The sequence below is a fragment of the Ceratotherium simum genome, chromosome 22 (assembly GCF_057802395.1).
Source record: "Ceratotherium simum simum isolate JZ-2026a chromosome 22, ASM5780239v1, whole genome shotgun sequence".
NCBI lineage: Eukaryota > Metazoa > Chordata > Mammalia > Perissodactyla > Rhinocerotidae > Ceratotherium > Ceratotherium simum.
In genome coordinates, this window is record NC_141921.1 from 50,483,020 (window position 1) to 50,508,385 (window position 25,366).

Consider the following 25,366-nt stretch of genomic DNA (forward strand, 5'->3'; position numbering starts at 1 on the left):
CTACTGGGATGCCCCACCCCACTGCCCTCTCCCCCACAGAACTCCACCCACCTCCAGCTGGACCCGAAGATCCAACCAGCGAAGGTCAGCACAGCCAGGCCGTCCTCAGAGGCCATGAAGTTAACCCCGAAGACCTGTGCACTTCCAGGGGCACGTGGGGCGGGGGGCCCTTAGCACAGGCACTCAGCTGCCTGCCCACTCCTGCTGATGATAGGAGATGCGCCCTTGCCCTCTGCAGGACTGAGCCAGGGCCTCCGCCTTCCTGGAGAAAAGCAGCATCAGCTGCAGTCTTGACAGACCTCAGAAGCAACAGTCACTCAAACCCCATGGCCACTAAGAGAGCCCTGGTGTTCTCTGTGAGGGGCTGTGAGTGGGTGCCCGTGGGAGGGGCCCTGGGAAGAGGAGCAGCGCACCCCTGCCTGGGATGCCTTGGTGTCCAGCAGGGGCTGGCCCTGGAGCAGGAGCTGGCCGGGGCCCTAGCCTCGTGGTAAGTTGAGCAGCTCATGGCTCTCACCCCCTCCCCTGGGCAGCGCTGTGCACCCTACATGCAACACCAGAGCCAGGTGGGCCGTGGCCTCCAGGCGGGGGCTCAGGCAGGCCGCTGGCCACCCACTGCTCTCCCTCCCTGTGCTTGTCCCTACACCTGCTGCGGACAGGGGTCCTTTTCTTCCTGTAAAGCTTTCAATGTCTCTGGCTAGGATGATGTAATTTGTCATGGGTGTGTTCACCTACATTTCTGAAAAGTGGGTAATTAGTGGCAGGTGTTTTAATTCCTAGTGAGAACATGTCAGTGAATAAGGGGCACCCCACCCCGCACCCAGGAGACCTCAGCCCTCCACCTTCCTGAGAGTGGCGGTAGGCTCCAGAGGCCCCTGCCCCAGGGCTGGCAGCCAGGAGGGCCCCCGCCTCTCTGTTGCTGGGGCTGGGTCCACCTTCCACCAAGGGCTGGGACCTGAGGGGCAGGATCTCCCCTGTGCTCCCTCACCATGCTCACTTCTAGAGGGAGACAGGACTTCCACTGGCATTTTCTGTGGTGGTTTTTTTGTGTGTGTGTGTGAGTAAGATCAGCCCTGAGCTAACATCCGATGCCAATCCTCCTCTTTTTTGCCGAGGAAGACTGGCCCTGAGCTAACATCCGTTCCCATCTTCCTCTACTTTTATATGGGACGCCTCTGCAGCATGGCATGACACGCAGTTCATCGGTGAGAGCCTGGGATCTGAACCCGCGAACCTCAGGCCGCCGAAGCGGAGCACACACTTTTAACCGCTTGTGCCACCAGGCAGACCCCTTTTTGTGGCTGTTTTAATGGATGTTGGAAGAAAATTTTTCAGCCCAGAAAAAAGGGGCAAACACACAGCTGTTGCACCTGAGCTTTCATTTTTCCTAAACCATCCCCTCTCCAGCACGAGGCTGCGAGGACTCGAGTGTCCTCATATGGGGCTGTGCTTCTGCACTTGACGTTTATTACCGTCGCCACAGAAACAGCTCCTACCCCAGTAAGGAGCTGGCTGCACTACCAATTGGTGGACACCCCACTTCCCGGAAACCTCAACTCCAGACCCTGCTGCCCTCGGCCTTCTCAGATAGCTTTCGTCCAAGAGCTGACAGAGCTGGAGAGCCGGCACCTGGCCCTCGCAGCCCCCTGCTGTTGGGCGAGCCCCACACAGCATGAGTGTGACGCACAGCCTTGGTGAAAGCCTCGGGTTTCTCCTCATCAAATTAGGGACGGCAGCAGCAGCCCTTCCCTGGTGGAGTGTGAGAACCAGCAGATGTGAGAGCAGCTCACGTGGGCGTCCACACCCCCCCGCCCCCCTCCCCGCTGCAGAGGAGTCTCCCCTTGGGGTCCCCTCCTCTTGGGGTCCCCTCAGGGTGGCCAGGCTCCTCCCGGCCCCACCCCGTCCTGCCATGTGGATGCCTGCCTGCCCAGTGGATCACAACCTCTTGCTTTTCTTGCCGCAAGCAGAAGCAACCACAGCACAGCCCTTCTTGATTTCCAGGTATGCGTCGGGAAGCTCCTGGTTACCTTGTGAAGTGGCATGTGTCAGTCCTGGCAGGCCTCAGCCTCGGCCCCAGACCCACAGTTGACCGAGGAGTCAAGGCTGCAGGTCAGGGGAGGTGGAGGGGTGTGAGGGGAGACCAGGACAAAACTGTTTCCTGGAGAATGTTCCCAGACAGGGCGCAGACTCAAGGACCTTTCAGAATTGCCTGGGACGAGGCCAAGGGCAGCGCTTCCTCCAGGAGAGGCCTTCCTTGGCGTGGAAATGGACGTGGGACTCCTCTCACTGGGCCTCAGTGTCGTCCAGCAGAGATGAGGCGAAGCCGGGGCCTCTTCCAGGGACTAGGGGTATGTGTCTTGCAGCTGCTCTGCCCTCTCCCGGGATTGAGGGCGTGTTTTGGGGGAAGGAGCTCATCACTCGGCTTGTCTCTAGTGTGTGACGGTGCCGTCAGGAAACAACCTGCCAACACGCTCGTGCTGCTTTTCCCACTGCCTGCACAGTGCTCCACAAGCTGGACCAGGGGGCTCAGTGCAGAAAGGGGATCCGTCCAAGTGGCCGATGGACTTGGACCTCTGAGCACCCGAGGGACTGGGGTGTGGGACACAGGCCTGCTTAGGGGCATCCTGCCCCTTGGGGGCAGATCAGGCTCAAGTCCCAGGCTGAGGTCATAGGAGTCTCTGACCCTCGGCAGCCTGCTGACCACTGGTCAGGTGTAAGCAGAAACATGCAGTGGCCACACAGGCCACAGTCCCACTCAGGCTTCCCCGGGCTTGACTCGAGGGGGTTGCAGGGCATGGAGGAGAAACCCAACACCCACCCAGCTGTGGCCCCCTGACCGAGTCTGGCCTGGCCAGGCACTGCCATCTGCCCCTGAGGCCCTGTACCCACCGCCCTGGCTCCCGTTCCCACTCTGCTTGTTCTGCTCACACAGGCAGGGTGGGGCCCTTTGTCTCCCTGCCATCGTCACGTAGGCAAACCCTGGGCTCGTGCACAGCTGGCCCCCCAGAACACTGAGCTAGGAGGGGTGCCAGCCTGGGGTACCTGGGCAGGGGCCTCATGATGCTCAGAGTCAGTCTCTTGAGAAATGGCCACAGGCCAGTTTGCATAAAGGCTGCCCCCACACACACGCCAGCCAAGACCGAGCAGGCGGACTGAGAACCCGTCAGGGGCCTCAAGACCACCTCTCTCAGCCCTGCAGTTGCTTGGGTTAGGGTCTCTGTTTCCCATTAGCAGGGGCAGTGGAGAGTCAAACTACAGTTGAGGGCGTCATCTTGCCAGCAGAGGGCACCCTGGGCACAAGGCTGTGGCGGGGGCAGCCCGGAAGAGCCAGGCCCACTGTCCCCTCATTCCAATAACCACGGGTCCAAACCGCAGGGTCCTGGCCCGCAGAAATGGGGCCCAGGCTCTCGAGGAGGTGCACAAGGGGCACAGATGGCATGGTGGTCTGAGTCCCGGCGCCAGAGGAGGACGGCCCCCCTCCTCTTCCCCAGCACCAGCTGGGGCAGCATCAGTGCTCCACTGGAGACTTGATGGGTTGGTGTGTTTTGACAAGGAGTAAAGCACTCTAAGGAGACTGCACGGCTCAGCTTACATCTGATTTACTGTATTTTAAAGTCTGGGATGTTAGTGGGGAGGAGGCAAAGTGAGCACTGAGCTGGTGCAGGCAGACGTGGACGTGCCTGGTGGGGCTGAGGCGCAGTAGTACTGCCTGCCCTTGGGACTTGTCTGGTGGCCCCAGGATAGTCAGTAGTGAGGGGAGGTGGGGTCAGAAGATGCTGCAGAGAATTGCTGGGGTGAACCCACCCAGGAGAACCTTGTTTGTCCCCACCCCCCCACACATGGAAGCCCACCACCCAGAAGCAGGGAGGCTCCCTGCCAGTGCTGGCCTTGGGGTCTGGTGGGGCAAGGAGCTCTCCTGCCTCCAGGGTCCTGAAAGCCAGGCTGCAGTCCTGTTCCTCCCAAAGGTGCTGTCTGCATCTGGGGTGGCCGTAGTTGGGCCCAGCAGGGTCCTGGATAGGAAGGCTGCCTTTCCACCCATTCAGCCACTGACCACACCATCAACATGGCAGCACTCCTCCCTGCCCTTTTACAGATCCTCTCTCCTCCAGGAAGCCTTTGGGACCTGGCCAGAGCCAGCTCCTCCCCATCCCCCATTCACCTTCTATCAACATCCAGGACTTGAGTGGCCATAGGGGCTCAGCGGCCAGCTGGACCACACTTCCTCGAACAATGCCAGCCCTTGCCACCAGAGGGACTGGCCCTTCATACAAGCGGGAGGTCCGGCTGTCCAGCCACTCTCCGCTCCTGGGCCCTGGGGCCAGTCCTGGGGCTTACATTCTCAACCCGCCCCTAGACTGCCTGTTCATCTCCCGCTGAATCCTGACCAAAAGACACCGCCAAGCGCCCAGCTCTGGGTCGCGCAGGGGAAGGGTCGCGACGGCACGCGCTGCTGCCAGGGCTGCAGTGGAGGGTCCGGCCAGGAGTCAGGCGAGGTCCGCCTGGAGAGCAGACGCCAGAGCAGGGAGCCCTCCGGCCGCGGAGGAGGACTGGGGCGTCAGGCCCGGCCAGCACCCCCACCTCCCGGGCAAGACCCCGGTTTCGGCGGCGGGCACCTCCCCCGCCGGGCTCGGGAGAAGGGGGCCCTCGGGTGGGCGGGGGCGGCCGGTTCACGGTTCGCGGCCCCCAGATCCCGGCGGCGGGGGGCGCGGGGGGCGGCTGCGCTCGCCGTCGGGCGTGCAGGCCTTGGCCGACAGCGCCCTCTCGCGGCCGGAGCGGAAGGCAGCCGTCACGGTCACCAGGTAGGCGGTGCCGGGCGCCAGGCCCTGCAGCGTGGTGCTGTTGCGGCCCGCGGGCACCTCCACGCGCTGCGCCGCGCCGCCCCCCAGGGGCCCGAACTGCACGTGGTAGCTGAGCGCGGCGGCCGGGCCCAGTGCTGGGGCCCAGCTCACTCGCAGGCTGCGCGGCCGGGCGTGCGAGATGACGATGCGCTCCGGCCCGGCCTCCTCTGCGGGGGAAAAGCCTGTGAGCCGGGGTCCCAGCCCCGCGCCCCCGCCCCACCTCCCGGCCCAGCCCCGCGGCCCCAGGCCCCACCGGCGCCCCGACCCCGCCTCACCCAGCAGCGTGCGCACCCGCAGGTGCTGCGGCCTCACGAGGCGCACGTTGGACTCGGGCACCAGCACCACGTCGTAGTCTGTGTCGGGGTCGAGGCCGTCCCAGGCCCAGTCCGTGGCGTTCCCGGGCAGCTGCTGGCGACGCGCGGTCCCTGGCTCGGCGCTGGGCGCCACCTCCAACACATAGTAGCCCGAGTCGGCAGTCAGCAGGGGCGGCCAGGCCAGGCGGAAGCCGCTGGGCGTGACCTCAGAGGCATGGAGGTGCTGCGGCCGCATCGCGTCTGCGGATGGTGCAGGAGGTCAGGGAACGGAGGTCGCCTTTTTGCGCCCGGACCTGGGGCCCTGACTGCTGACTCAGCGAAGACCCTTAGATCAGAGGCAGGGGTATGGGCCACCTGGCCAGAGAGATGCGGGGACTAGGAGCTGGGCAGCCAGGCCCGCCTCCACCAGGCCCAGCGGATGATAATGATATGCAAACTGGTGGGGGGGACGACGACACAGGATGGAAGTACAGCCCCCCACTTCAGGCCCCATCAGGAGCTTCCCTGCCTGCCCAGGCCCCAAACCCAGACCAGTGGGGAGCTATAGCAGCCACCTCCCACCCAGTCCAGTGGCTTGGACAAAGGGCCCTCAAAGGTGGCAGGTCCCAAGATGGTGAACGAGAACAGAGAACTAGCCCCCTGCCCAGCCCGAGTAGCCAGCCCAGGGTCTGGGGTCAGCTCAGCTCTGGACAGTCAAGGCAAAGGGGGGCTGATGGTGCAGCCAGGAGATGAGAGGCCAGGGGATGCCCTGAGGGCGGCGGAGTTGTGACAACTCCAGGAGAAGCTGGACTTGGGGTTCGGCAGGGTGCTGCATGCCTGATGTCCCCAGGAGAGTGTGGTGGGGGGCACTCCAGAGGGGGACCCCAGATGTGTGTTACTCCTGAGCCTGTGACACCAAGCACCACACTGCCGCCTAAGTGACCGTGCAGGCGAGTAAGGCTGATAAATGTCTGGGAATCTGGTGATTCCTCCTTTAGTGCCCGGTGCCCCAGCTGCAGTCTGGCACTGGCTCTCCTGCCCATTCCCCACACTCAGACCCCGCCCCCAATTCCAGGAGCCCACACCCTACTGCCTGACTGCCCAGCAGCCTGGGGCATTCTTGTCCAGCTGCTTGCCTTTTCTCCTGCTGTCCCCTCCAGGCTCAGCCACAGAGGCTGACCCAGGGGCCACCAGGGGCTAGGTGTCCCTGGGGGAAATCTTCAGGAGGACCCTCTACTCCCTCCCACCCACAGTCCAACTCCTTCCAGTTTCAGCTGAATGATTAACCCACAGGCGGAGACTGGGGAAGAACCCTGGGGTTAGTGGCATTTTTCAGTGGCTACAGCAGGCTGAGCCAGTGACCAGGCCTTTCATCTCCAGCTCCTCCCCCTGCAGGGTTTCACTGAGGGTGGGTGGCGAGGGGGTCCAGAAGAAAGTCAGTGGGGAGCTACTAGCCTCTCCCTTGTCCGGCCTTCTCTCCAGCAATCCCCACAACCACCTGCAGCACAAACCCACTCAAACTCCTCAGTGGCTGTCCTCACCCCGCGGAGTAGGGCCCAAGCTCTTTGAGAGGCAATCCCAGCCCCTTCTGACCCTCTGGCTCTTCTCTCTCGAGGCGTGGTGACCCGGGACACGTCCAGGAGCAAATGCTACCCATCTGCAGAGTGCTCAGGCTTGGAACCTCCTTCCTCATCCTCTACACTTAGCCACATCCCACCAGTGCAGGCCCTGGGCCCCTTGGCCCACACCACGCCCCCCACTCCATGGGCCTCCAGCCCTTGGCTGGGCCTGTCAGCAGACAACCCCACGGGGAGGTGTTTACTCAGGCTGGCCCCTCTGTCCCACCACAGCCCAGGTAGGGGCGCACGGTTGGAGCGTGTCCCTGGAGGATGCACAGAGAAGCTGTATATCACCTCCCCACTGAACCCCCAGGGAGCACCACTATCCTGGCAGCCCTGGCCCCTGCTCCAGTCTCACCCCAGCTCTCTTCCTGGGTCCCCCCAGGCCCTGCCTCCTTCCACCTACCAAGAATGGAGCCCCTCAGCTCCCGGGCGATGATGTGCAGGTCGTCCACGTCCACAAAGTGCAGGTGCTTCTGAGCAGGGGCAGAGGCAGCGGCCGACAGCTCCAGGAGGTTGCCACGGCCAGTGCTGACGATGAAGATGGTGACACCCAAGTCCTTCAGCTCCTGCATGGGAGGCCCTACAGGGTCGCTGGAGCCACCATCTGTCACCCACACCAGCACCTTGGGCACCCCTGGCCGGGCACCTGCCGCCTCGGCAAACAGCTGCTCCTTGGCGTACGCCAGTGCCAGGCCAGTGTTGGTGTCACCCATGCGCTGGGCTGCAGCACGGATGGCATCCTGGACAGCCGCGCCTGAGCTGTGCTGGTTGAAGGGGAACTCGGTGTGCGGCTGGCTGCCCACATGCACCAGGCTGGCATGCAGGGCCTCAGGGCCCAGGGGCAGTGGGGCTGCCAGCTGCCCCAAAAACTCCCGAACTCGGGAAAATTCATAGTGAGACACGCTGGCCGAGCTGTCCAACAGAAACAGCAGGTCCCCCTGGGGGGCCGATGCCGGGGGGCCTGGGGGAAGGGGAGAGGGTTCAGCCTCAGGTGGTGTCCCCCAGACAGCCCACACCCAGGGCAGGACCCCCAGGGCCTGAGCTTTCCCTAAGCTGGCACTTGCCCTTACCCAAGTAGGCCCTGAAAGCCTGCTCAGTCCCACCCCAAAGGTCCTGGGGGTGGCACCCCAGTGCAGGGGAGAGGATTCCAGCTCTGCACCCTGGCCATGTACCTGGGGCACTCTCTGGGCTCATGTCTTACCTATAAAGGAGAGCTGACCCCTCCAAGCCTCCACACTCTCCCTCTCCTTTCTGTTTTTTGTGAGGAAGATTAGCTCTGAGCTAATATCTGATGCCAATCTTCCTCTTTTTGCTGAGGAAGACTGACCCTGAGCTAACATCCGTGCCCATCTTCCCCTACTTTATATGAGACACCGCCACAGCGTGGCCTGACGAGTGGTGCGTGGGTCTGCGCCTTGGATCTGAACCCGTGAACCCCGGGCCACTGAAACAGAGCATGCGAACTTAACCGCTAGGCCACTGGGCAGGCCCCACCCTCCCTTTCCTCAGCAGTCACCAAGCGTCCTAGCCCAGCCCCAGGAGTGGTGGGTTGACAGGCCTAGGCCACAGGGGCTCCTTTCTCAGGCTTGGCGTCCAGAGAAGCAGCCTCCAGGCTGGACTTCAGCCACACAGTTCAGCCTCCGGTGAGGCAACTGGTGGGGGGTGCACAGCAGCTAGGGAGCCTGGGGGCAGAGGTGGAGGGATAGGGAAGACAAAGCACTGATCGCAGCCCCTCCCACAGCCCAGATGGCCTGGCTGGAGTCCTGACCCCACTTACAGATGATGGCACCCCTCCCCTGGCCCCCATCCTCTGCTCTATCTGGACCCAGGAAGCAGGTTACCTGCTGCAGCAGCTCCTCCTGGGCCTTCCCCTTCCTCCTGGCACCCCAGGAGGCAGATGGGTCCCTCCACCGCTGGGCCATGGGTAGACGAGGGCTGGGGTGTCTCGGTTATGGTTTGGGCCTTGCGGCCTGTTTCCCCCAATCCCGTGGGGCGACTCCAACCTTCTTACCATCCCTCTACTAAGGGACATTCCGAGGAGAGGGAACCTGAGGCAGGGACAGCCTCCCCGACGGACACCTCCCCTCTCCGTCCAGGGCCCACGATCCCGCACAGGTGCCGGCGGAGCAGACGGCGGCCTCCACGCCCCGGCGGGCGCTCGGTGGAGCCGCCTGGGGCACCTGGGCCCGCCCGCCACAGGTGGGTGGGGTGCCCTGCCGGCCGCCCCGCCCCGCGGCCGCGGGAGGAGAGCGACGGCCCGCGCGGGCGGCGGGGGTGGAGGGGGCGCCGGAGCCGGAGCCCCGCCTGGCCCGGCCGCACTCACCACGCTCCGCGCCGCTCCGCGCCAGCGCCAGCCGCAGGCTCAGGGCCAGGCCGAGCGCCGTCCAGGGCAGCATCGCGCGCGACGGGACGCGCTCGTCCTCCGCTGGCTGCTCGCTGGCTCCGGGGCTGCAGGGCGCGCCGCCGCGCGGCCGCACCGGGCCCCGCCCCCGAGAGGCCCCGCCCCCCCGCGCGCGCTCGCCCCGCGTGCCGAGACACACAGACTCCGCGGAGACGCGCACACGGAGGGACCCAGGCGCGCAGCGACGCGCGGCGCTCACCGAGTTGCGGCCGAGGCACGCGCGCGGGCGTGCGCGCACACAGACACCGCAGTCTCCCTTTCCGGCTGTGGGGCGGTGTGGTCTGCGCTGACCCCTGCTCCCAGCTAGGAGGGAGCAGGGAGCCGCCAAGCTGGGTCGTCCCCAGGCCCACTGCCCGTGGCTCCCCAGTGCTGGGAGTCCCTGAAGCCAGGCTCCAGAGAACCTCAGGCGGTGTGAGGGGGTGGGGGTGACACCAAGAACAACATCCCCCCGCCAAGGCTCACGCCCTGGACTTGCCTCGGCCACAGGGCTGGGGGAGGGGTAGGTGTCTAGGGGCTGGGACACGTGTCCCCAAGGACTGACCAACAGGGATTGGAGGGGCCGAACTTAGAAAGAACGAAGGGCATTAGGACGGGACAGAAGCCTGAGACACTTGAGGGGGAGCTTCTTGAAGGACACAAAGCCCCCCTCCGCCCCCACCGCTTGGCTTCTTGGAGGAAGAGTCATAGGAGCTGGGGATGGCTGGTTCAGGCCCTGTCCAATGTGACCATGCTGGTCCTATTGCTGTCCCCCAGGGTCCGGGCAGAGGTCCAACACAGGACTGGGAACAGACCCCCAGCAGCCCACTGGAGACGCCCTCTGGAGGGGACACAGGAGCCTCGCATCCTGGGATCTCAGCGAGGCCGGACCAGAGGTGGCTGGCTGCATGCGGTATCCCAAAGGGTGCTCAGTCCCCCAGGGCAGATTCCCTGCCCTTAGGTAAGGCAGGGCAGTGTCCCCTGGGCAGGAGCTGAGGTCCAGGAGAGCCCTGCTCCCCTCACACCCAAGATGCCTTCCTGTGGGATGACCAGTGCCCTCTCCCAGCTACTCTTCTCTGCAGAGCTGGGGGGGCACAGGTCCCCAGGGCGAGGCGGCCAGGCGTCCCTGCCAGGATGTCCTCTCCCTGCCCCCTCCCCAGGAGGATGCTCAGCAGGGAGGACGGATGGGACTCAATGGCTTTCCTTCCTCCCTTTCTGGAAGGTGAGAGCCGCGGGGCTGTGAGACAGGCTGGAGCTCTGACTTTGCCTAAAAAAGGAAGCGGCTCAGTGAGCCTGAGGAGCTGGGGCAGGAACAAGCGAGAACTGTGTCCCGCCGCCCCCACCCCTCGCAGGGAATCTTGGCAGTGGCGGTGCTGGCTCAGCTCCAGAGACCTCAGGCCTCGGCTGGGACCAGAAACTGCCTTGTGCTTCCGCCTGGGCCCCGTGGGGGGAGCAATGGGCTTGGACCTCCGAAGTCCAGGGTGTGTCGCCCAGAGGGGCCTCACCAGGCCCCCAGCCCCCAGCGCACAAGGCTGACCAGGGCTGCTGTGGAGATGGGGACTGTGAGCAGAGGCCATGGGGAGGCAGCAGCAGCTGGAGGCGGCCCCAGGGTCCAGCTGACAGCTGACCCAGCGAGCCCTGGGGGAGGCACGCCCAGGTAGACACATGCAAACACTTCCTGGTTCATCCTCCATCTCACTGGGCACCCACCTGCCCCGGCTGGAAGCTGGGCCACAGTGGATCCGCCCTCTGGCAAGGCAGTGGCTCCCCTGCTTGTCCCCCATCCTGCCCAGTGGGCAGGCCCACAGTCACACCTCGGCCTGCACTGCTGGACTGACGGGGAAGTTTCCGTCCCTTCTGGAAAAACTGAGCGGGTCTTCTTGGCTGTGACTCAGGCCCTCGAGGAAGCAGCCGCCCTCCTCCCTCCAGCCTCTCTATCAATGGGAGAAAGCATGGGAGGCCCAGCCTTGGGAGTGGTCAGCCGGGGCCTCTACCCAGCCTTCGCTGAGCTCGGCCACCTGCCCTGGCAGAGTTCCTCTTCAGCTCTGCCCACAGTCACTCCCGCTGCTCATGCTCAGCTCTCCCCTGATCCCTGGAAGAAACCCCTGCCCCTGCCCCCCCAGCTCTGCTCTCCTGGTCCCCTGCTCTGCCCCGTGGCTTGGCCAGCCACACTACCCCTGCTGCCAACATCATGGCAAGTCTTACTTCTGTGTCCTGCACCCCCAGAGGGGAGACTAGGCAGGCAGAGGGTCCCGGGGGAGCATGGGGGTCAGCCAGGGGTGTAGTGGTCAGGCCCAGGGCTGAGCTTGAGGCAGATGCCAGAGGAAACAAAGATAATAGTCTGGAAACTTCTCTGGAGGAAGACAGGCCGAGAGGTGAGGGGCCAGAGGACAGAGGTGGCCAGGACACAGTGGGCCCAGCCCCTGCCTGGTCCTGGAGTCCTGGAGGCAGGAGGCAGGAACAGCCCTTGTGCTGAGGTGGCCCTGCCCCGCAGCCTTGGCCCAGTCCAGGAGTCCCCAAGCATCACTTCCAGGAGCTGGCCCACCCCGGCGGTCAGTCCACAGGCAGGTGGAGGGAGTTCCGCAAACCCTGGGGACACTGCTCTCCGTGGGCACCAGCCTTGCCCGACCCAATCTGCAGAAGGCTCCCGCCTCTGCACAGTCAGTCCAGCCTCTGCAGAGAAGAAGGGCCTTTTGTCCCCAGCTCGCTGTGGTCATGTTGACCCCAGGGAAAAGGGCAGCTCCGGCAGCCTCTGACCCCATGCCTGACCCCAGCAAAGGCACTCTGCTGGGCCTGAGGGGCAGAGCAGCTGGGCCCCGCCCCCACCCTGCGGGGTGCCGTGTGCTGCTGTTTTTCACACAAGCACCCACGCACACACCAGGGGACACAGAAACAGGAAGGGGTGGCTCTCGTGGGGTGGGGGTGTGGGGTGAGGCCAAGGCCCCCTGACCCGACCCCAGCAACAGTAAGTCGGGCAGAGGGAGGGGGCAGCCAAGAGCAGCAGGGCCTGGAGGCCCCTTCCACCACCCACCCAGCTGCCCCACCCACACATTCTTTTAGACTTGACCTGCCTGTTTGTGGTGAGGGACGCGCCAGGGCCTGAGGACCGGTCCTGGGGGTCTGGAGGTCCCATCATCTCACTGCCTGCGAGCCCAGGCCTGCCCGCTCTGGCCCCAGAGCTGACCCATACCCAGTCCTCCTGCCGGCAACAGCCAGAGTGGCAGGGGAGACGGCTGGTAGGGTGGGCAGCCTGGGCACGGGGTGGGTGCCACCCTGTCTGCATTCATCTATCACCTCTGTGCTGGGCCCAGCCACAGGCCAGATTCTGCACGGGGGACACCCAGGCACCAGGCAGAGCCCTGTCCTCCCAGCACGGCCAGGCTGGAAGGGGGACAGCCGTGGCTTGCAAAGATGCTTGTCTACTTATTTTTCCGATGGAGGGTGGGGCCATGTCAGACCAGGTGGGCAGGAGCTGCAGGAAGTGCCAAGACCCTGGGGTAGGGGAAGGCCGGTGTGTATGAGGACAGTAAGGAGGCCTGGGGGCAGAAAGGGCAAGGGCAGGCTGTCAGGCCTTCTTAGGGGAGGCAAGGACCGGTGGCATGTGCAGGGGCAGGGTGGGGGCTGATGCCAGGCCTCGAAGGAGACACCTCGGTAGCTGCCGTGAGAGGTACAGCCTAACAGGAGGCAGGGGGTGGGAGGCAGAGAGGAATGCAGGTGTCCAGAATGCTCCTGGGTGTTCAGCCTGTGCGGGGCTCTGAACAGGTGCCTTTCCCCAGGTGAGACCCTCAGCTTCTTCGGTTCCCTCTGCCAGAACCTCTGTATCAGGGCGGTGACCACCACACCTGCCCCAGCCCCAGGCAGGGTCCAGGTGGGCTTGGATGAGGAAGGAGTGGGCAGGGAGGGAGAGACCTGTGTCAACACCTTGGTTGGGGGGCTCCCCAGCGGTGGGGGTGGGACCTAGGGGGCAGTGGGAGAGGCCTTAGCCCTCAGAGCCAACGCTGGGCTCTGTCTGTTCCTACCGAGCACTCACCCACCCCAGCTCGGTTCCTGCCCAGCACCCCTTGCCCGGCCCACATGCCTGGGGTGCAGGCTCGGGGGAAAGAACTGGCCAAATTCCCTGGACCCCTCCTAGCGACTTGCTGCTGTCTGAGGGTGTGCCTGCCACCACCTGAGCTCCCAGAAAACACTTTGTGAATGAACAAGTGACCTTGGGCAGGTCAGGAAACCTTGCAGAGCCCACACCTGTGGGGTCGGGACTCGCCCCCACCCAGGGCGCAAGGGGAAGCAGAGGGCATCGCACATGCGCACACACACACACAGACACGTGCACGCACACGCAGCCTGGAGGCCCCCCACGGCCAGGTACACTCCCAGGGGGCAGGGGCCTGGACACCTGGGGAAAGAGCCTTACCACCCAAAGTGGGGGTCTCCCCCTGGCCCCCTCAGCAGCTCAGCACCTCGATCTGATGTTCCTGACTTCCCTGACAGCTGGCCCCCTAAGAGCAGACCCCTAGACCCCTTCTGTGAACCTCCCACAGCCCCCCTCGCCCCGAGGGTGTTCCTTCTGTGAGCAGGTGGGGCAGAGCTGAGGCTGAGGCAGGTCGTCCCTGGGGCCAGCTGGAGGCCATGCAGGGTGTCAGGGCCAGCCTGGGAAGCTGGGACACACCTTACGAACTCAGCGGCTGGGGCAGCTGAGCTCCCACGCACGGCGGCCTCTCCACCCCCACCAGGCCCAGCTGTTGTTTTGATGACTCCAGGGCCAGGGGAATCCTCAGGAGAGTCTTCATCCTTAACGCCTGGCCAGAGCCTGGCCAGCCCCGGCAGGAGGGGAAGGAAGGCGGCCTCGAACCGGTACGAGTTATCCTTGGGCACTGGGCAGCCAGCCAGACTCCTGTCTTACTGGCCACAGACCACTGGAAAACCCCGAGAACTCCTGCTGGACCTGAGCCAGCCACACACCGGGCCCTGTTTAAGGCCATGGGATGAGCCCTGAGCCCAGTCATACCCTGAACCCTGAGCCCTGACCTTTGGGCACGTCTGAGCCCTGACCCTGCCAGTAGCAGGCAGAGCCCTGCTGGCAATATGGTGCACAAGATCCTTTGAAAAGCCTTTCAGCTAGCACTAGATTCTGCACGAATCACATTTCTAATACACTGCTGGGCTCATAAGGAAGTAAATATCTCCAAGTTCCCCCCAAAATTAAACACTAAAAATAAATAAATAATTAAACAGAAGAATAGCGAGCAGACACCCAGGATGACGAGGGAAACTGGGAAAGTAGAGACTCCGCTGGACACAGGGACAGAGAGCCATACTGGCCACACTGCAGTCAGGGAAACAAGTGTGGGCACTCCACACAGGCAGCTACTACACCAGGACCCTAACGGGGCCCAGGTGGTCTTGCCTCACAAAGGGGGTCCTCTCTGCAGGGACTCATCCTCAGAGTCTTCACAGGTGTGGGCTGACAATTAAAGAGGAGCAAACATTCAAAGAAACAATGTGCTATTAGTGAGACTCACCAAAAACAACACATAACAGATTTAGACCCCCAAAGACTAAAGAATTGGAATTGTCAGGTACAGAATATAAAATAACTATACGTGAAATGTTCAAGAAATTGAAGCTTGGGGCTGGCCCAGTGGCATAGTGCTTGTTTGCGAGCTCCGCTTTGGTGGCCCAGGCTTCAAGGGTTTGGATCCCGGGCGTGGACCTACACACCACTCATCAAGCCATGCTGTGGTGGCGTCCCACGTACAAAACAGAGGAAGATTGGCATAGATGTTAGCTCAAGGACAATCTTCCTCACCAAAAAAAAAAGTGAGCATGCACCAAGAGAGCATCAAAAATGATCAGATTCTGGGGCTGGCCGGTGGAGTAGTGGTTAAGTCTCCAGCTCTGCTTTGTAGGCCTGGGGTTCTTAGGTCCCAATCCTGGGCACGGACCTACACACCGCTTATCAAGCCATGCTGTGGTGGCATCCCATATACAAAATAGAGGAAGATTGAGATGGATGTTAGCTCAGGGATAATCTTCCTCACCAAAAAAGAAAAAAAAAAAGATCTAAATATATACTAAAAAGGAAAATATCAGGGGCTGGCCCAGTGGCGTAGTGGTTAAGTTTGTGTGCTCTGCTTAAGCAGCCTGGGGTTCAAGAGTTTGGATCCCACGTGTGGACCTACACACCACTCATCAAGCCATGCTGTGGCGGCATCCCACATACAAAATAGAGGAAGACTGGCACAGATGCTAGCTCAGGGCCAATCTCCCTCACCAAAAAAAAAAAAAAAGAAAGATCAGATTTAAATAATGAGCAAGCATAACTTTTAGATATGTTAATTTAAAATTAAATGGATGAGTTAATTGGCAGATTAGACACAGCCAATGAAGTAGTGACCTGGAAGAGGGAGATGAAAAAATTGCCCAGAACATAGCACAGAGAGACAGGAGATGGAAGATACAAGAGAGAGATGAACTGACATGGGAGGTAAAGGGAACAGGTGAAGCTTTCATTTCATAGGTGTCCCCAAGAAAGAATATGTAGAATGAATGAGAGGCAGAATTGAAGAGATAATGGATGAGAATTCTCCAGAACTGATGAAAGGTATGAATCCGAGGAAACGGAACACAGTGTATACGAAGAGGATAAAAAGAACATATACACAACTAGAAACATGCTTAAAACCACACAACTCAGAGAAGATCTTGACCCAGAGAAAACAGACTGAGCCCTTACTCTGGCGCCTATCTGAATGCTAACTCTGGTCACAAGTTGAGCCCTGACCCCGGTCACAGGATGAATTCTAACCTGGTCTCAGGCTGGGTGGCAGAAGCCAGGAAGGCCGCCTTTCTCTGAGAGCCATCTCCCCCTCCATGGGGGCTTCGCAGCCTCCCTGCAGCGAGGGGGACTCCAGGGCGGGGAAGGCCCGACCCAGTGCGGGGCAGGCCGGTGCCATCTCGCGGCCGCTCGGAGCACTGCGCATCGAGCCGCGCGGCAGGCACGCGATTCCCTGGCCGGGAGCTGGAGGCAGACCCCGAGCTCGCCGGCCTGGGGACATCTTAGCGGGGTTACGGGGGAGTTCGGCATCTCCCAGGATCTGGAAGTTTCAGGGTCCTTTGGAGAGGCCTCTGGGGGTCACACCCGGGCGCAGAGCTGCTCCTCCTCGTCGGTGGGGCGTCCTGCCCGCCCCCCGTCGCCGGACCCTGAGTGGCAGCGGGGTCCGGGGCTCCAGGCCGGGGGCGGCAACAGCGGGCGGAGGCACCGGGCCAGGCGGGCGCGGGCAGCCGAAGCGAGCACGAGCAGCGGAGGCAGAGAGAGGAAGCCCAGCACGATGAGCGCAGCCGAGCCGCGGTCCGAGAGCAGCACGCGGCACGCGGGGCGGGGCGCCGGGTGGACCTGGGGGCGAGGCGCGCGGTCAGGAAGGGCGGGGCCGGGGGGGGTCAGGTGGACCTGGGGGTGGGGCCTAAATTCCGGGGCGGGGCCAGGGAGAAGGTGGACCACGGTAGAGCCTGGGGACGGGGCCTGTGAGCAGGTGGGCCTGGGCGGGGCCAGGGAGAAGGTGGATAGGGTGAGGCCTAGGGGCGGAGCAAGTGGACTGGGGCGGGGCCTCAATTCCGGGGTGGGGCCAAGGATGAGGCGGATCGGGGCGCGGCCTAGGGGCGGGGCCTGGGAGCGGGTGGGCCAGGCCTCAATTATGGGGCGGGGCCATGGAACAGGTGGATGGGGAGAGGCCTGGGGGTGGGGCCAGGGATGAGGCCTATGAGCAAGTGCACCCGGGCGGGGCCTGTGAGCAGATAGAGTGGGGCGTGGCCTGGGGAGAGCCTGGGAGCGGGTGGACCAGGACCTCAATTATGGGGTGGGGTCAGGGAGCAGGTGGATGGGGAGACGCCCAGGGGGCCGGGCCAGAGATGGGGCCTACGAGCAAGTGGACTGGGGCGGGGCCTCAATTCCGGGGTGGGGCCAAGGAAAAGTTAGACCGGGGAGGGGCTGTTGGTCAGACAGGGCGTGGCCGGGCGTGAGGGCTGGGGGAGCGGGGCGCCTGGGGCTGGCTGTGGGCCAGTTTCCGAGTAGAGAATAGGAAATGGGGGACCCAGGCAGTAAATGGTCCCAGTAGGAGTCCCTTGAGGGGAGGCTCAGAGAATTGTCTCCCTGTTGCCGGACCCTTGCTTTTGTCTTCGCTCTGCTCTCCCATGCCCTTCCCTATGCTGGCATCTGACCTCAAGCCCCTACCTGAGGCTGTCACCAGCTGGTGCCACCTTCTCTTCTGCTGCCCTGTATTCAGTCTCTCTCCCCTGCCTTATGCCTACAGAAAGGGGATGAGGAGTCCTGTCTGCCTACATCCTCCCTGCCCCAGACCAAGCCATAGCCCATTCCACACAGGGAAACCCAGCCCAAGGCAGCAGGAGTCTGAGAGGGGCTGCCTGTGTGGGGGGTGAGGGGTGGGGAATGGCTGTGGACTGGTGAAATTTGACAATATCTTCATCTTCTCTTCCTGGAACCCCCCTCCTCTCCCCACCCCACCCAGCTGTCCAGACCCTGGTGACCCCTGGTACAAGGCTGGGAGGCCTCAGGGGAGGGGAGAGAGCTGTCTCCTCGGGTGACAAACAAAAGCCCTTCTTTTGCCGTGGCCGTGTGGGGGAAGGGGGCTTGGCAGAAGGGCTCTCCAGGGAGGGGCACACGTGTCTCTGGAGACAAAGGGGCCGTGCCAGAAGGGGGCAGATTCACTTCCAGCCCCAGGGTCCTGAACTTCCACAGGACCCCCACTCCCCAGGGATCCCGGCCAGTCCCCCGCCTCCACCCACTGAGGGCTCGGCTCACCCTCGAGTGGCACAGGAATCCCAGGTAGACGGTGGCGGCTGCTGGGAGCAGCACCAGCAGGAACACGGTCGTGGGCAGCAGCAGGTGGAGCAGGAGCCCGGCCAGCGCCCGGCCGCGCAGCAGCAGGGTCCCGAGGCCTCCCGCAGCCAGGCCTGCCCACCTTGGGGACATCAGGGCTGAGCCCTGGCAGTCAGGAAGCCTTCGGGGCAGCATGGGTGTTGTGTCTGAAGCGCCCTCTCCCTCACCTTCCTCTGTCTCCCTCTCCTGCTCACTCATGCTCTCATGGGCAGCGGGCCTGGTGGGCTCACAGTGGTGGTCAGATGGCAGGCCTGAAGCCCCCAAGGGTCAACCCTAGGTCCCCAGGTCAGACCCCCACCCAGACCCCAGCAACCAGATAGTGGACCTGGTTGGAGGGCAGCACCCTGGCCCAGGTAGGTCCAGCCCCAACCATCAGTCTCCAGAGCCACGCTCCTGCCCCCGTTTCCCCGACTGCCAAGCTGAACCTCTCTCTGCTAGGCAGCTCCTGTAGTGCTCTGGTCAGGACCTGCACAGCTGTCCATACGGCCCACAGTAGAGCCCTCCTCCCTCCTGGGCCCGCCCTCTTCCCGCTTCCAGCGCCCGCACACAACGACTTCATTTCATAGGTCTGGACTCTGACAACTGCCCCATCAGTGGCCGCCATGTGGAGGTCACCACCCACTCCATTTCCCAGCCCTGATCCCTGCTCGTCCCCTCATCCCCAGCTGTGGCCCCTCTCAGCCTAGGGTTTTCCTGCATGACACACAGCATTTCAAACACTACTTACACAACCAGCTGACACTTACACTAACGAGTGGGTTGTCTGTGAGCTGAAGGAAGGAGGCTGCACAGCATCAGACGGGAACCCTGTTTTGCCCTTTGCTTTACCTCTCCCAAACTTTCTCCTGATGTTCTCCCACCTCTCAAGCTCACCACCTCCCTTCATATACATACGAAGGGGAGGATGACAGTGATCATGCACAGGCCCCGTCAGGCCAACTGCTGAGGCTCCTCTGCAGTGCATGCCAAGCCCTGCTGCTCTGTGCATGCAACTTAACTGTCTTCATGGGCACACGCATGCCAAGATCTTACGGTAGCTGTTTATTTATTCAGATAGTGAATTTGGAGTAAAAAATGTTGTAAATGATAATGTTTGGATAGAGAGGATCCCTGCTTCATCTCCTTTCTAAGCCCACTCCCTCCTCGGGTCCCTCATTTGTTCATTCACTCATTCAATAAACACTCACTGAGCTCCCACTGTGTGCCAGGCACTGCTCTAGACCCCATGGATTCAGTGGTGAGTCAGGCCAGCAGAGGCCACTGCCCTATATGGGGTTGGCTCTGGTGGGCGCTATGCCAGCCTGGCACGAATCCACAGAGCCCACATGAGCAAGCTGCCATGCGCTAGGCTGTGGCAGAACATGGGAAGACAGGCCACACGGCCGGCTCTCACTGCCTTTTGCCTTTGGGGAAGCTGTCACGAGGCTTCCCTGGGTCTGACGAGGTACGGGATGTTCCACCAGGCCCCCAGGGTGCATCTGCATCTTGGAAGTGGCTCCTCAGCAACAGGGTGCCCACGCCCCCTGGTGCCACCTGCCATCTGGCTCCATTAGTCTCAGGGCCATCTTGTGGGACAAGGGATGCAGGGAGCTGACACCTTTGCTCCTCTTGCTTTTGCTGGCTACTTAAGCAATAAACTGTCTGAATCCACCCAGAGCATGTTGATTCTTTTTTGTGTGTGTGTGAGGAAGATCAGCCCTGAGCTAACATCCGTGCCAATCCTCCTCTTTTTGCTGAGGAAGACCGGCTCTGAGCTAACATCTATTGCCAATCCTCCTCCTTTTTTTTTCTCCCCAAAGCCCCAGTAGATAGTTGTATGTCATAGTTGCGCATCCTTCTAGTTGCTGTATGTGGGACGCGGCCTCAGCGTGGCCGGAGAAGCGGTGCTTCGGTGCACGCCCAGGGTCCAAACCCGGGCCACCAGTAGCGGAGCGTGCGCACTTAACCGCTAAGCCACGGGGCCGGCACCAGCGTGTTGATTCTTTACCCACCGAACCTGCCAGTGTGTGATGTGCCTTGTGGAGCCTTCATTCTAGAAGAGGAAGGCAGACGTTTAAAATAAAATAGATACTTTCGTGCAGTGAGAAGCGCTAAGAAGAAATAAAACGGTCTTGGACAAGGTTGCTTCAGCTTGGCAGTCAGGCTCAAGGGCCCCTCTGGGGAGGTGACATCTGAGCAGAGTGTCTGAGGCTCACTGGGTAGGGTCCATGTGGCGTGGGGGTGGGATGCGGCTCCTCAGCCCCTTGTCTGGAGACCCACCCTTTGGACCCGGCACCTGGAAGGGCTGCTCTCTTAGGGAGGTGGGGGAGGGGCCAAGGCTCTGCTGCCCCTCTCTGGGGGTAGTGGCCAGGGCAGGGTCCTCAGGACACTTCATCCCTGGGAGCCTGGTGGGCTGGAGGGGGGCTGGGGTGGGAGCGACCGCCCCAAAACTGTGCTACCTTCTGGTGGACAGGCACAAGAGGCAGCTGCAGGGGCAAGACTGCAGGGGCTGGCCACACCTCCTTCTTCGTCTGGGCTCTGGACAGGTGGCCTTACCCAGGGATTGGTGGATGGGAAGGAGTCCTCAGGGCCAGCCCCCGCAGGCTCACCCTGCCCTAGGGTCCCAGAATCAAGGTGACCCACGCTGGAGGCCTTACTCAGGCCCCTCCTGCAACATCACTGTTCCACTTCCAGATGTGGCTTCCCTCCTGAAAACCTCCCTTTGCAGTAGAACATCTCTACTGCCCCGGGGTCTGCCCCTTCACTGCCTCTGCAGACTTGCCTCAACCTACTCTCCAGGGGCTTCCTACTCCCCCCCTCCCCTCATCTGGGTCAGCGGCCTTCCCAGATGGACTCCAGGAGCTCTGAGCTGGGTGAGCAAGACCTGAGAGAGGAACTGCAGTGGAGTTCCTGGGAGATGGGACAGAGGGGCCCAGTGTCTCACAGGCCTGGGGGTGCCTGCTGCAGGCTGTGTGGAGGGGTGACGTGGGCCTGGCCACGCAGCTGCTGCAGCAAGGGGCCAGTGTGGAGGAGAGGTGAGCCCCAGGGCAGGACACGGTCTCTTCACCAGGGTCAGGGTGGGGTGGTGAGGGTCGCTTCGCTGGGCAGTGGGAGCTGGGGTGGAGGGGATGGGGGGATGGGGTCCATTCATGGGCAAAGGTATTAGCTACCTTACTTAGGCCAGAGTCCTTTCACTGGGCAGGAGCTTCTTCACCCGTCGGGCAAAACTGAGGTCCCTGGGGAAGGGTGGAGAGCGTCCCTTCATGGGCAAAGGTAGCAGGTCTCTTTCCCGGGCCTGGCCTCCTCACTGGAAGGAAGTGGGGCTTCACCCGGCAGGGCAGGACGCGGCCCCTGTCCCCCACCCGCCCCCACCCACGCCGCCCCCGCCTGGACCCCGCAGGGACCGCGCCGGCAGGACCCCGCTCCACCTGGCCGTGCTGCGCGGCCACGTGCCTCTGGTGAGTCTCCTGCTGCAGCGCGGGGCGCCGGTGGGAGCCGCCGACCGGGCGGGGCGCACACCGCTGCACGAGGCCGCCTGGCACGGGCACTCGCGGGTGGCTGAGCTGCTGCTGCGCCGCGGGGCCACGGCAGCAGCGCGCTCCCGGGCCGGCCTCACGCCGTTGCACTGGGCCGCTGCCCCGGGCCGCACGCTGCTGGCCGGCGCCTGCTGAGCGCGCCGGGCCCGTGCCCCGCGGCGGCGGACGCGCGCGGCTGGACGGCGGCGCACTGGGCGGCCGCCGGCGGTTGGCTGCCGGTACTCGAGCTGGTGGCGGCGGGCGGCGGCGCGGGCCTGGACGGTGCCCTGATCGTGGCGGCCGCAGCTGGGCGCACGGCGGCGCTGCGCCTCCTCCTGGCTCGTTGGGCGCGGGTGGACGCCCGGGACGGCGCAGGGGCCACAGCACTCAGCGTTGCGGCCGGCCTGGGCCACCGGCAGGTACGTCCGGGCCTGGACCCCGAAGCGACGGGGCTGCACCACCCCACCCCACCCAGCTGCGGGGAGGGCGCGGACGTGATGGACCCTTCGAGCAGGAGGGGCAGGAGGGGCCGCACTCTCCGTCCAAGACCGGAGGGCGGGAGGGTGGCGAGGAGGGGCCGGCTGCTAGGAACCAGACTGCAGCCTTGACTAAGCTCTCGTTTGTAACCGTCTCATGGAAGCCCCGGGAGGACGTATGGTCTGGCATTCAGATTTGATTCTGGTGACTGCAGCAACAAATATTTGAGCACCAGGCCTGCACTTGAGTCCAGCAAGCCCCCAAGCAGCGTGGCAGGGCGGCAGGGGCTGCAAAGTCTCAGATTTGATGAGGATGATTGGGAGGACAAGTGGAAGTCTCCAAGGAGAGCCCCTCCAGGGTGCCTTAGGCACTGGCTCCTTTACCGAATGGGGAAGCAGTGTCGAACGGCCAAGGCCAGATGAGGTCTGGGGCAGACAAACCCCTCACCGGCCTGGCCAGGGCTGGGCCTTGCCCTCTCCTTCCCTACTTTTCCAGGACATGGAGGTGCTGCTTGACCACGGGGCAGACCCAAGCCTCCAGGACAGGCACAGCCGCTCTGCACTGCACAGGGCTGCTGCCCGTGGACACCTGCCTGCCGTCCAGCTGCTGGCAGCCTGGGGAGCTGAGGTGGATGCTCGGGACTCCTTGGGCCTCACGCCCCTGCACCACGCTGCTCGGGGAGGCCACGTGGAGGTTGCCGGCCACCTCCTGGACAGGGGCACACAGCTCAACTCTGCTGGTTGGCTCCACAAGACCCCTTTGCACCTTGCTGTGGAGTGTGGCCACGGCCCCACCACAGAGCTTTTGCTGAGCCGAGGGGCCAGCCCCACCCTGGGGACGCAGTGGGGTGAGGTGGCCCAGGACCTGGTGTCCGAGGGGGCCTGTCCCAGGCGCTGCCTGCCCTTTGTGGAGAACAGGAGTGTTGGGGGCACAGAGGGGCCCCAGGGGCCCTGAGCTTCTCGCCTCAGGGTTGAGCCCACGTGGCCAGAGCAGGACAGATAGCTCCTGGCTCCCACAGCCTTCGGAGTGTGCCGGGCTCCTGCCTTCTGAGCTGAGGCCACCTGCCTGGGCAGAGGGGAGAACAGCCAAGAGGTTCCTGGAGGAGGAGGCAGTGGCTTGAGCCCCAGTAATGGGCCTGTAGCCGGCCCTGGGACTGCCCCACTGACTCCCATGGACCTATCACCCCTGCAGCTCCAGGCTTCTCTAGACTCTGGTGGAGAGACTGAGTTGTAGCAACAATCTGACCAAAACCCGATGGTCTCCCCTTTGTCCACCATGGGGGTGTCACCCTCAGCTGCTTGTTCTGTACATGGGAGCGTTCTTACTGTGTTTTCTTAGATTCAATATTTGTCTAGTGACATCCATTAATTACAGGGCCAAACTAACGGCCACAGTTGTTTACATCTCCCCTGTGATCCAGTGCCCATACTCTGAACTGCCACCTTCTCTCTCACACCTCCAGCAGATGTCCTCCCGGCCCTAAATCACCCAGGGCCAGGTACCAGACACCTGGGGACAGCCCCAATGCACCAAGGCCCACTGGGATTACCCAACAAACCAATCCTAAACTGTTTCCCGCCCTGCCTTGCCTTTCCCATGGGAACCCCAATAAAGGCTCTGGCCTGAGCTTCCTTGATCCTGCTTCCTCGTCCTGGCTGACACTGGGGTTTCCCCTGTGGCCCTGCGGGGCATGGTGTGAAATGTAATAAGAATCTTCTTTCAATGGCATCACCCTCTCCCTGTCATCACTCAGCCATCTCATAAATTAAAACCCGGGGGTACAACTGAAACGGGGACCATCATCTGACTGCCCACCTCATAGAAGATCGTTGCCATTATTTGATTTTTCTGAGTGAACAGTTTTACAGGATAGATTTCATCTTTCAAAAGTGAGAGTTGTCGTGCCAAATTAGCACCTCTGTGCCCGGGGGCTATGGAAGCCCTTGGATTTTACTCCCAGGGCAACAGGAAGACTTTGGGGAGTTTATGTGAGTGTGACGAGGTCTCCTCAGCTCACAGAGCCTGCCAAGTGCAGAGCGGACTGCACCTGGAAAAGGGAAGCACAGGGTACCCGTGAGATGGTGGTGGCATAGCAGTGGAGGTGGGAGAAGCAGGCAGATTGGGATGACTCTGTGGGCAGAGCCCTCTGGACTTGCTGATGGGTTGGATGCAGGGGGCCAGGGATGGGGAAAGACAGTGATGAGTCCTGGCAAGGCTCGGGCCCCAGGTGGAGGGGAGGGTGGGAGAGCAGATGCACAAGATGAGACTGAGGGAGAGGTGGAGGCTGGGGTGACATCTTTGGAGTCCTCAGAGTCAGGATGGGGATTTTTTTGTTTTGTTTTTTGCTGAGGAAGATTTGCCCTGAGCTAACACCTGTTGCCAATCTTCCTCTTTTTGCTTGGGGAACATTTGCCCTGAGCTAACATCTGTGCCGATCTTCCTCTTTTTTGTATGTAGGTTGCCGCCACACTATGGCTGCTGACAAGTGGTATAGGTCTGCACCTGGGAACCAAACCTGGGCCACCAAAGCGGAGTGTGCCGAACTTAACCACTAGGCCACAGGGCTGACCCCCAGGATGGTTTTTTTTCTTTCTTTTTTGGTGAGGAAGATCAGCCCTCAGCTAACATCCAATGCCATTCCTCCTTTTTTTTTTTTTTGCTGAGGAAGACTGGCCCTGGGCTAACATCCGTGCCCATCTTCCTCTACTTGATATGGGATGCCGCCACAGCATGGCTTGACAAGCAGTGTGTCAGTGCTCGCCTGGGATCCGAACCTGCGAACCCTGGGCCGCCAAAGCAGAGCGCGTGCACTTAACCCCAGCGCCAACGGGCCGGCCCCCCCACCCCCACCCCCACCCCCACCCGCGATGGTTTTTAAGGCTGCAGGATGGACCTCCACAAAGATGGCCAGCACAGCCTGTGGGCTCCACCTTCAGAGCCTGAGTGCCTCCCACCTCCTCCACCGCACCCACTATGTCCAGGCCACCACCAGCCTTGCTGGAATGTTGCCATAGCCAAGCCAGCCCCGAGCCTGACTCGTCTGCCTGCTTGAGCCCTTGACTCCCTGCAGTCTGTTCTCAAAACAGCAGCCGTAATCTTATTGATAAGTTGGATGAAGCAACTCACCTGCTCAGACCCCACCAACGGCTCCCTTTCATGGAGTGCAAAAGCCAAACATGGCACATTGTGTTGTTCACAGAGGCCCAGTGACCTCGCCCATCTCATGTGCCCTTTCCATAACGTGATCTCTGTGTTCCTCCCACCCAGAACTTGGGGCTGTGTCTCCACCCTGACATCGAGTGGACTTCTGTGACTATTCAGGTTCGCAGAGTACTGCCGGAGTGATGCTGCGTGACTTTCCAGGGTGGGCCAGGG

General features: G+C 62.3%; 3 protein-coding genes across 7 annotated transcripts; 1 reads left to right on the forward strand and 2 right to left on the reverse strand.

Moving 5' to 3' along the window:
• Window positions 1–1,900: 1,900 nt before the first annotated feature.
• VWA1 (von Willebrand factor A domain containing 1) lies at window positions 1,901–16,256 on the reverse strand. 4 transcript variants are annotated; one of them, XM_087447005.1, is made up of 4 exons: window positions 15,933–16,256; window positions 7,154–7,711; window positions 5,111–5,389; window positions 1,901–5,002 (listed from the first exon to the last, which is right to left on the reverse strand). In XM_087447005.1, exons 1-4 carry the CDS (start codon window positions 16,180–16,182, stop codon window positions 4,665–4,667), a joined length of 1,425 nt encoding a protein of 474 aa, XP_087303131.1. In that variant the 5' UTR covers window positions 16,183–16,256; the 3' UTR covers window positions 1,901–4,664. The 4 variants fall into 4 exon arrangements, with proteins under 4 accessions (XP_087303131.1, XP_087303133.1, XP_087303132.1 ...); XM_087447007.1 differs by lacking the exon at window positions 15,933–16,256 and adding an exon at window positions 9,074–9,210; XM_087447008.1 differs by having other exon boundaries at window positions 4,794–5,002; window positions 5,127–5,389.
• TMEM278 (transmembrane protein 278) lies at window positions 16,182–18,242 on the reverse strand. Of its 2 annotated transcripts, XM_087447009.1 has the most exons (3): window positions 17,943–18,242; window positions 16,340–16,520; window positions 16,194–16,303 (listed from the first exon to the last, which is right to left on the reverse strand). In XM_087447009.1, exons 1-3 carry the CDS (start codon window positions 18,216–18,218, stop codon window positions 16,260–16,262), a joined length of 501 nt encoding a protein of 166 aa, XP_087303135.1. In that variant the 5' UTR covers window positions 18,219–18,242; the 3' UTR covers window positions 16,194–16,259. The 2 variants fall into 2 exon arrangements, with proteins under 2 accessions (XP_014639279.1, XP_087303135.1); XM_014783793.2 differs by having other exon boundaries at window positions 16,182–16,520.
• Window positions 18,243–19,245: 1,003 nt separating this feature from the next.
• ANKRD65 (ankyrin repeat domain 65) lies at window positions 19,246–22,981 on the forward strand. The gene is given in 5 exon segments (XM_087445770.1): window positions 19,246–19,257; window positions 20,889–21,034; window positions 21,400–21,656; window positions 21,659–21,933; window positions 22,487–22,981. Coding segments are annotated over 5 exon segments (1,149 nt in total). The 3' UTR covers window positions 22,946–22,981.
• Window positions 22,982–25,366: the final 2,385 nt, after the last annotated feature.

Excerpts from the sequence above, each read along its gene's own strand:
- TMEM278 (XM_014783793.2), bottom strand. The coding sequence starts at position 18,218 with ATGAGTGAGCAGGAGAGGGAGACAGAGGAAGGTGAGGGAGAGGGCGCT. Across the intron at positions 16,521-17,942 it reads GATTCCTGTGCCACTCGAGG|GTCCACCCGGCGCCCCGCCC; the intron begins GTGAGCCGAGCC and ends CCTCGCCCCCAG.
- VWA1 (XM_087447005.1), bottom strand. The coding sequence starts at position 16,182 with ATGTCCCCAGGCCGGCGAGCTCGGGGTCTGCCTCCAGCTCCCGGCCAG. Across the intron at positions 7,712-15,932 it reads GCCACCCAGCCTGAGACCAG|GCCCCCCGGCATCGGCCCCC; the intron begins GTTAGAATTCAT and ends CCCTTCCCCCAG. Across the intron at positions 5,390-7,153 it reads GCTGAGGGGCTCCATTCTTG|ACGCGATGCGGCCGCAGCAC; the intron begins GTAGGTGGAAGG and ends CACCATCCGCAG.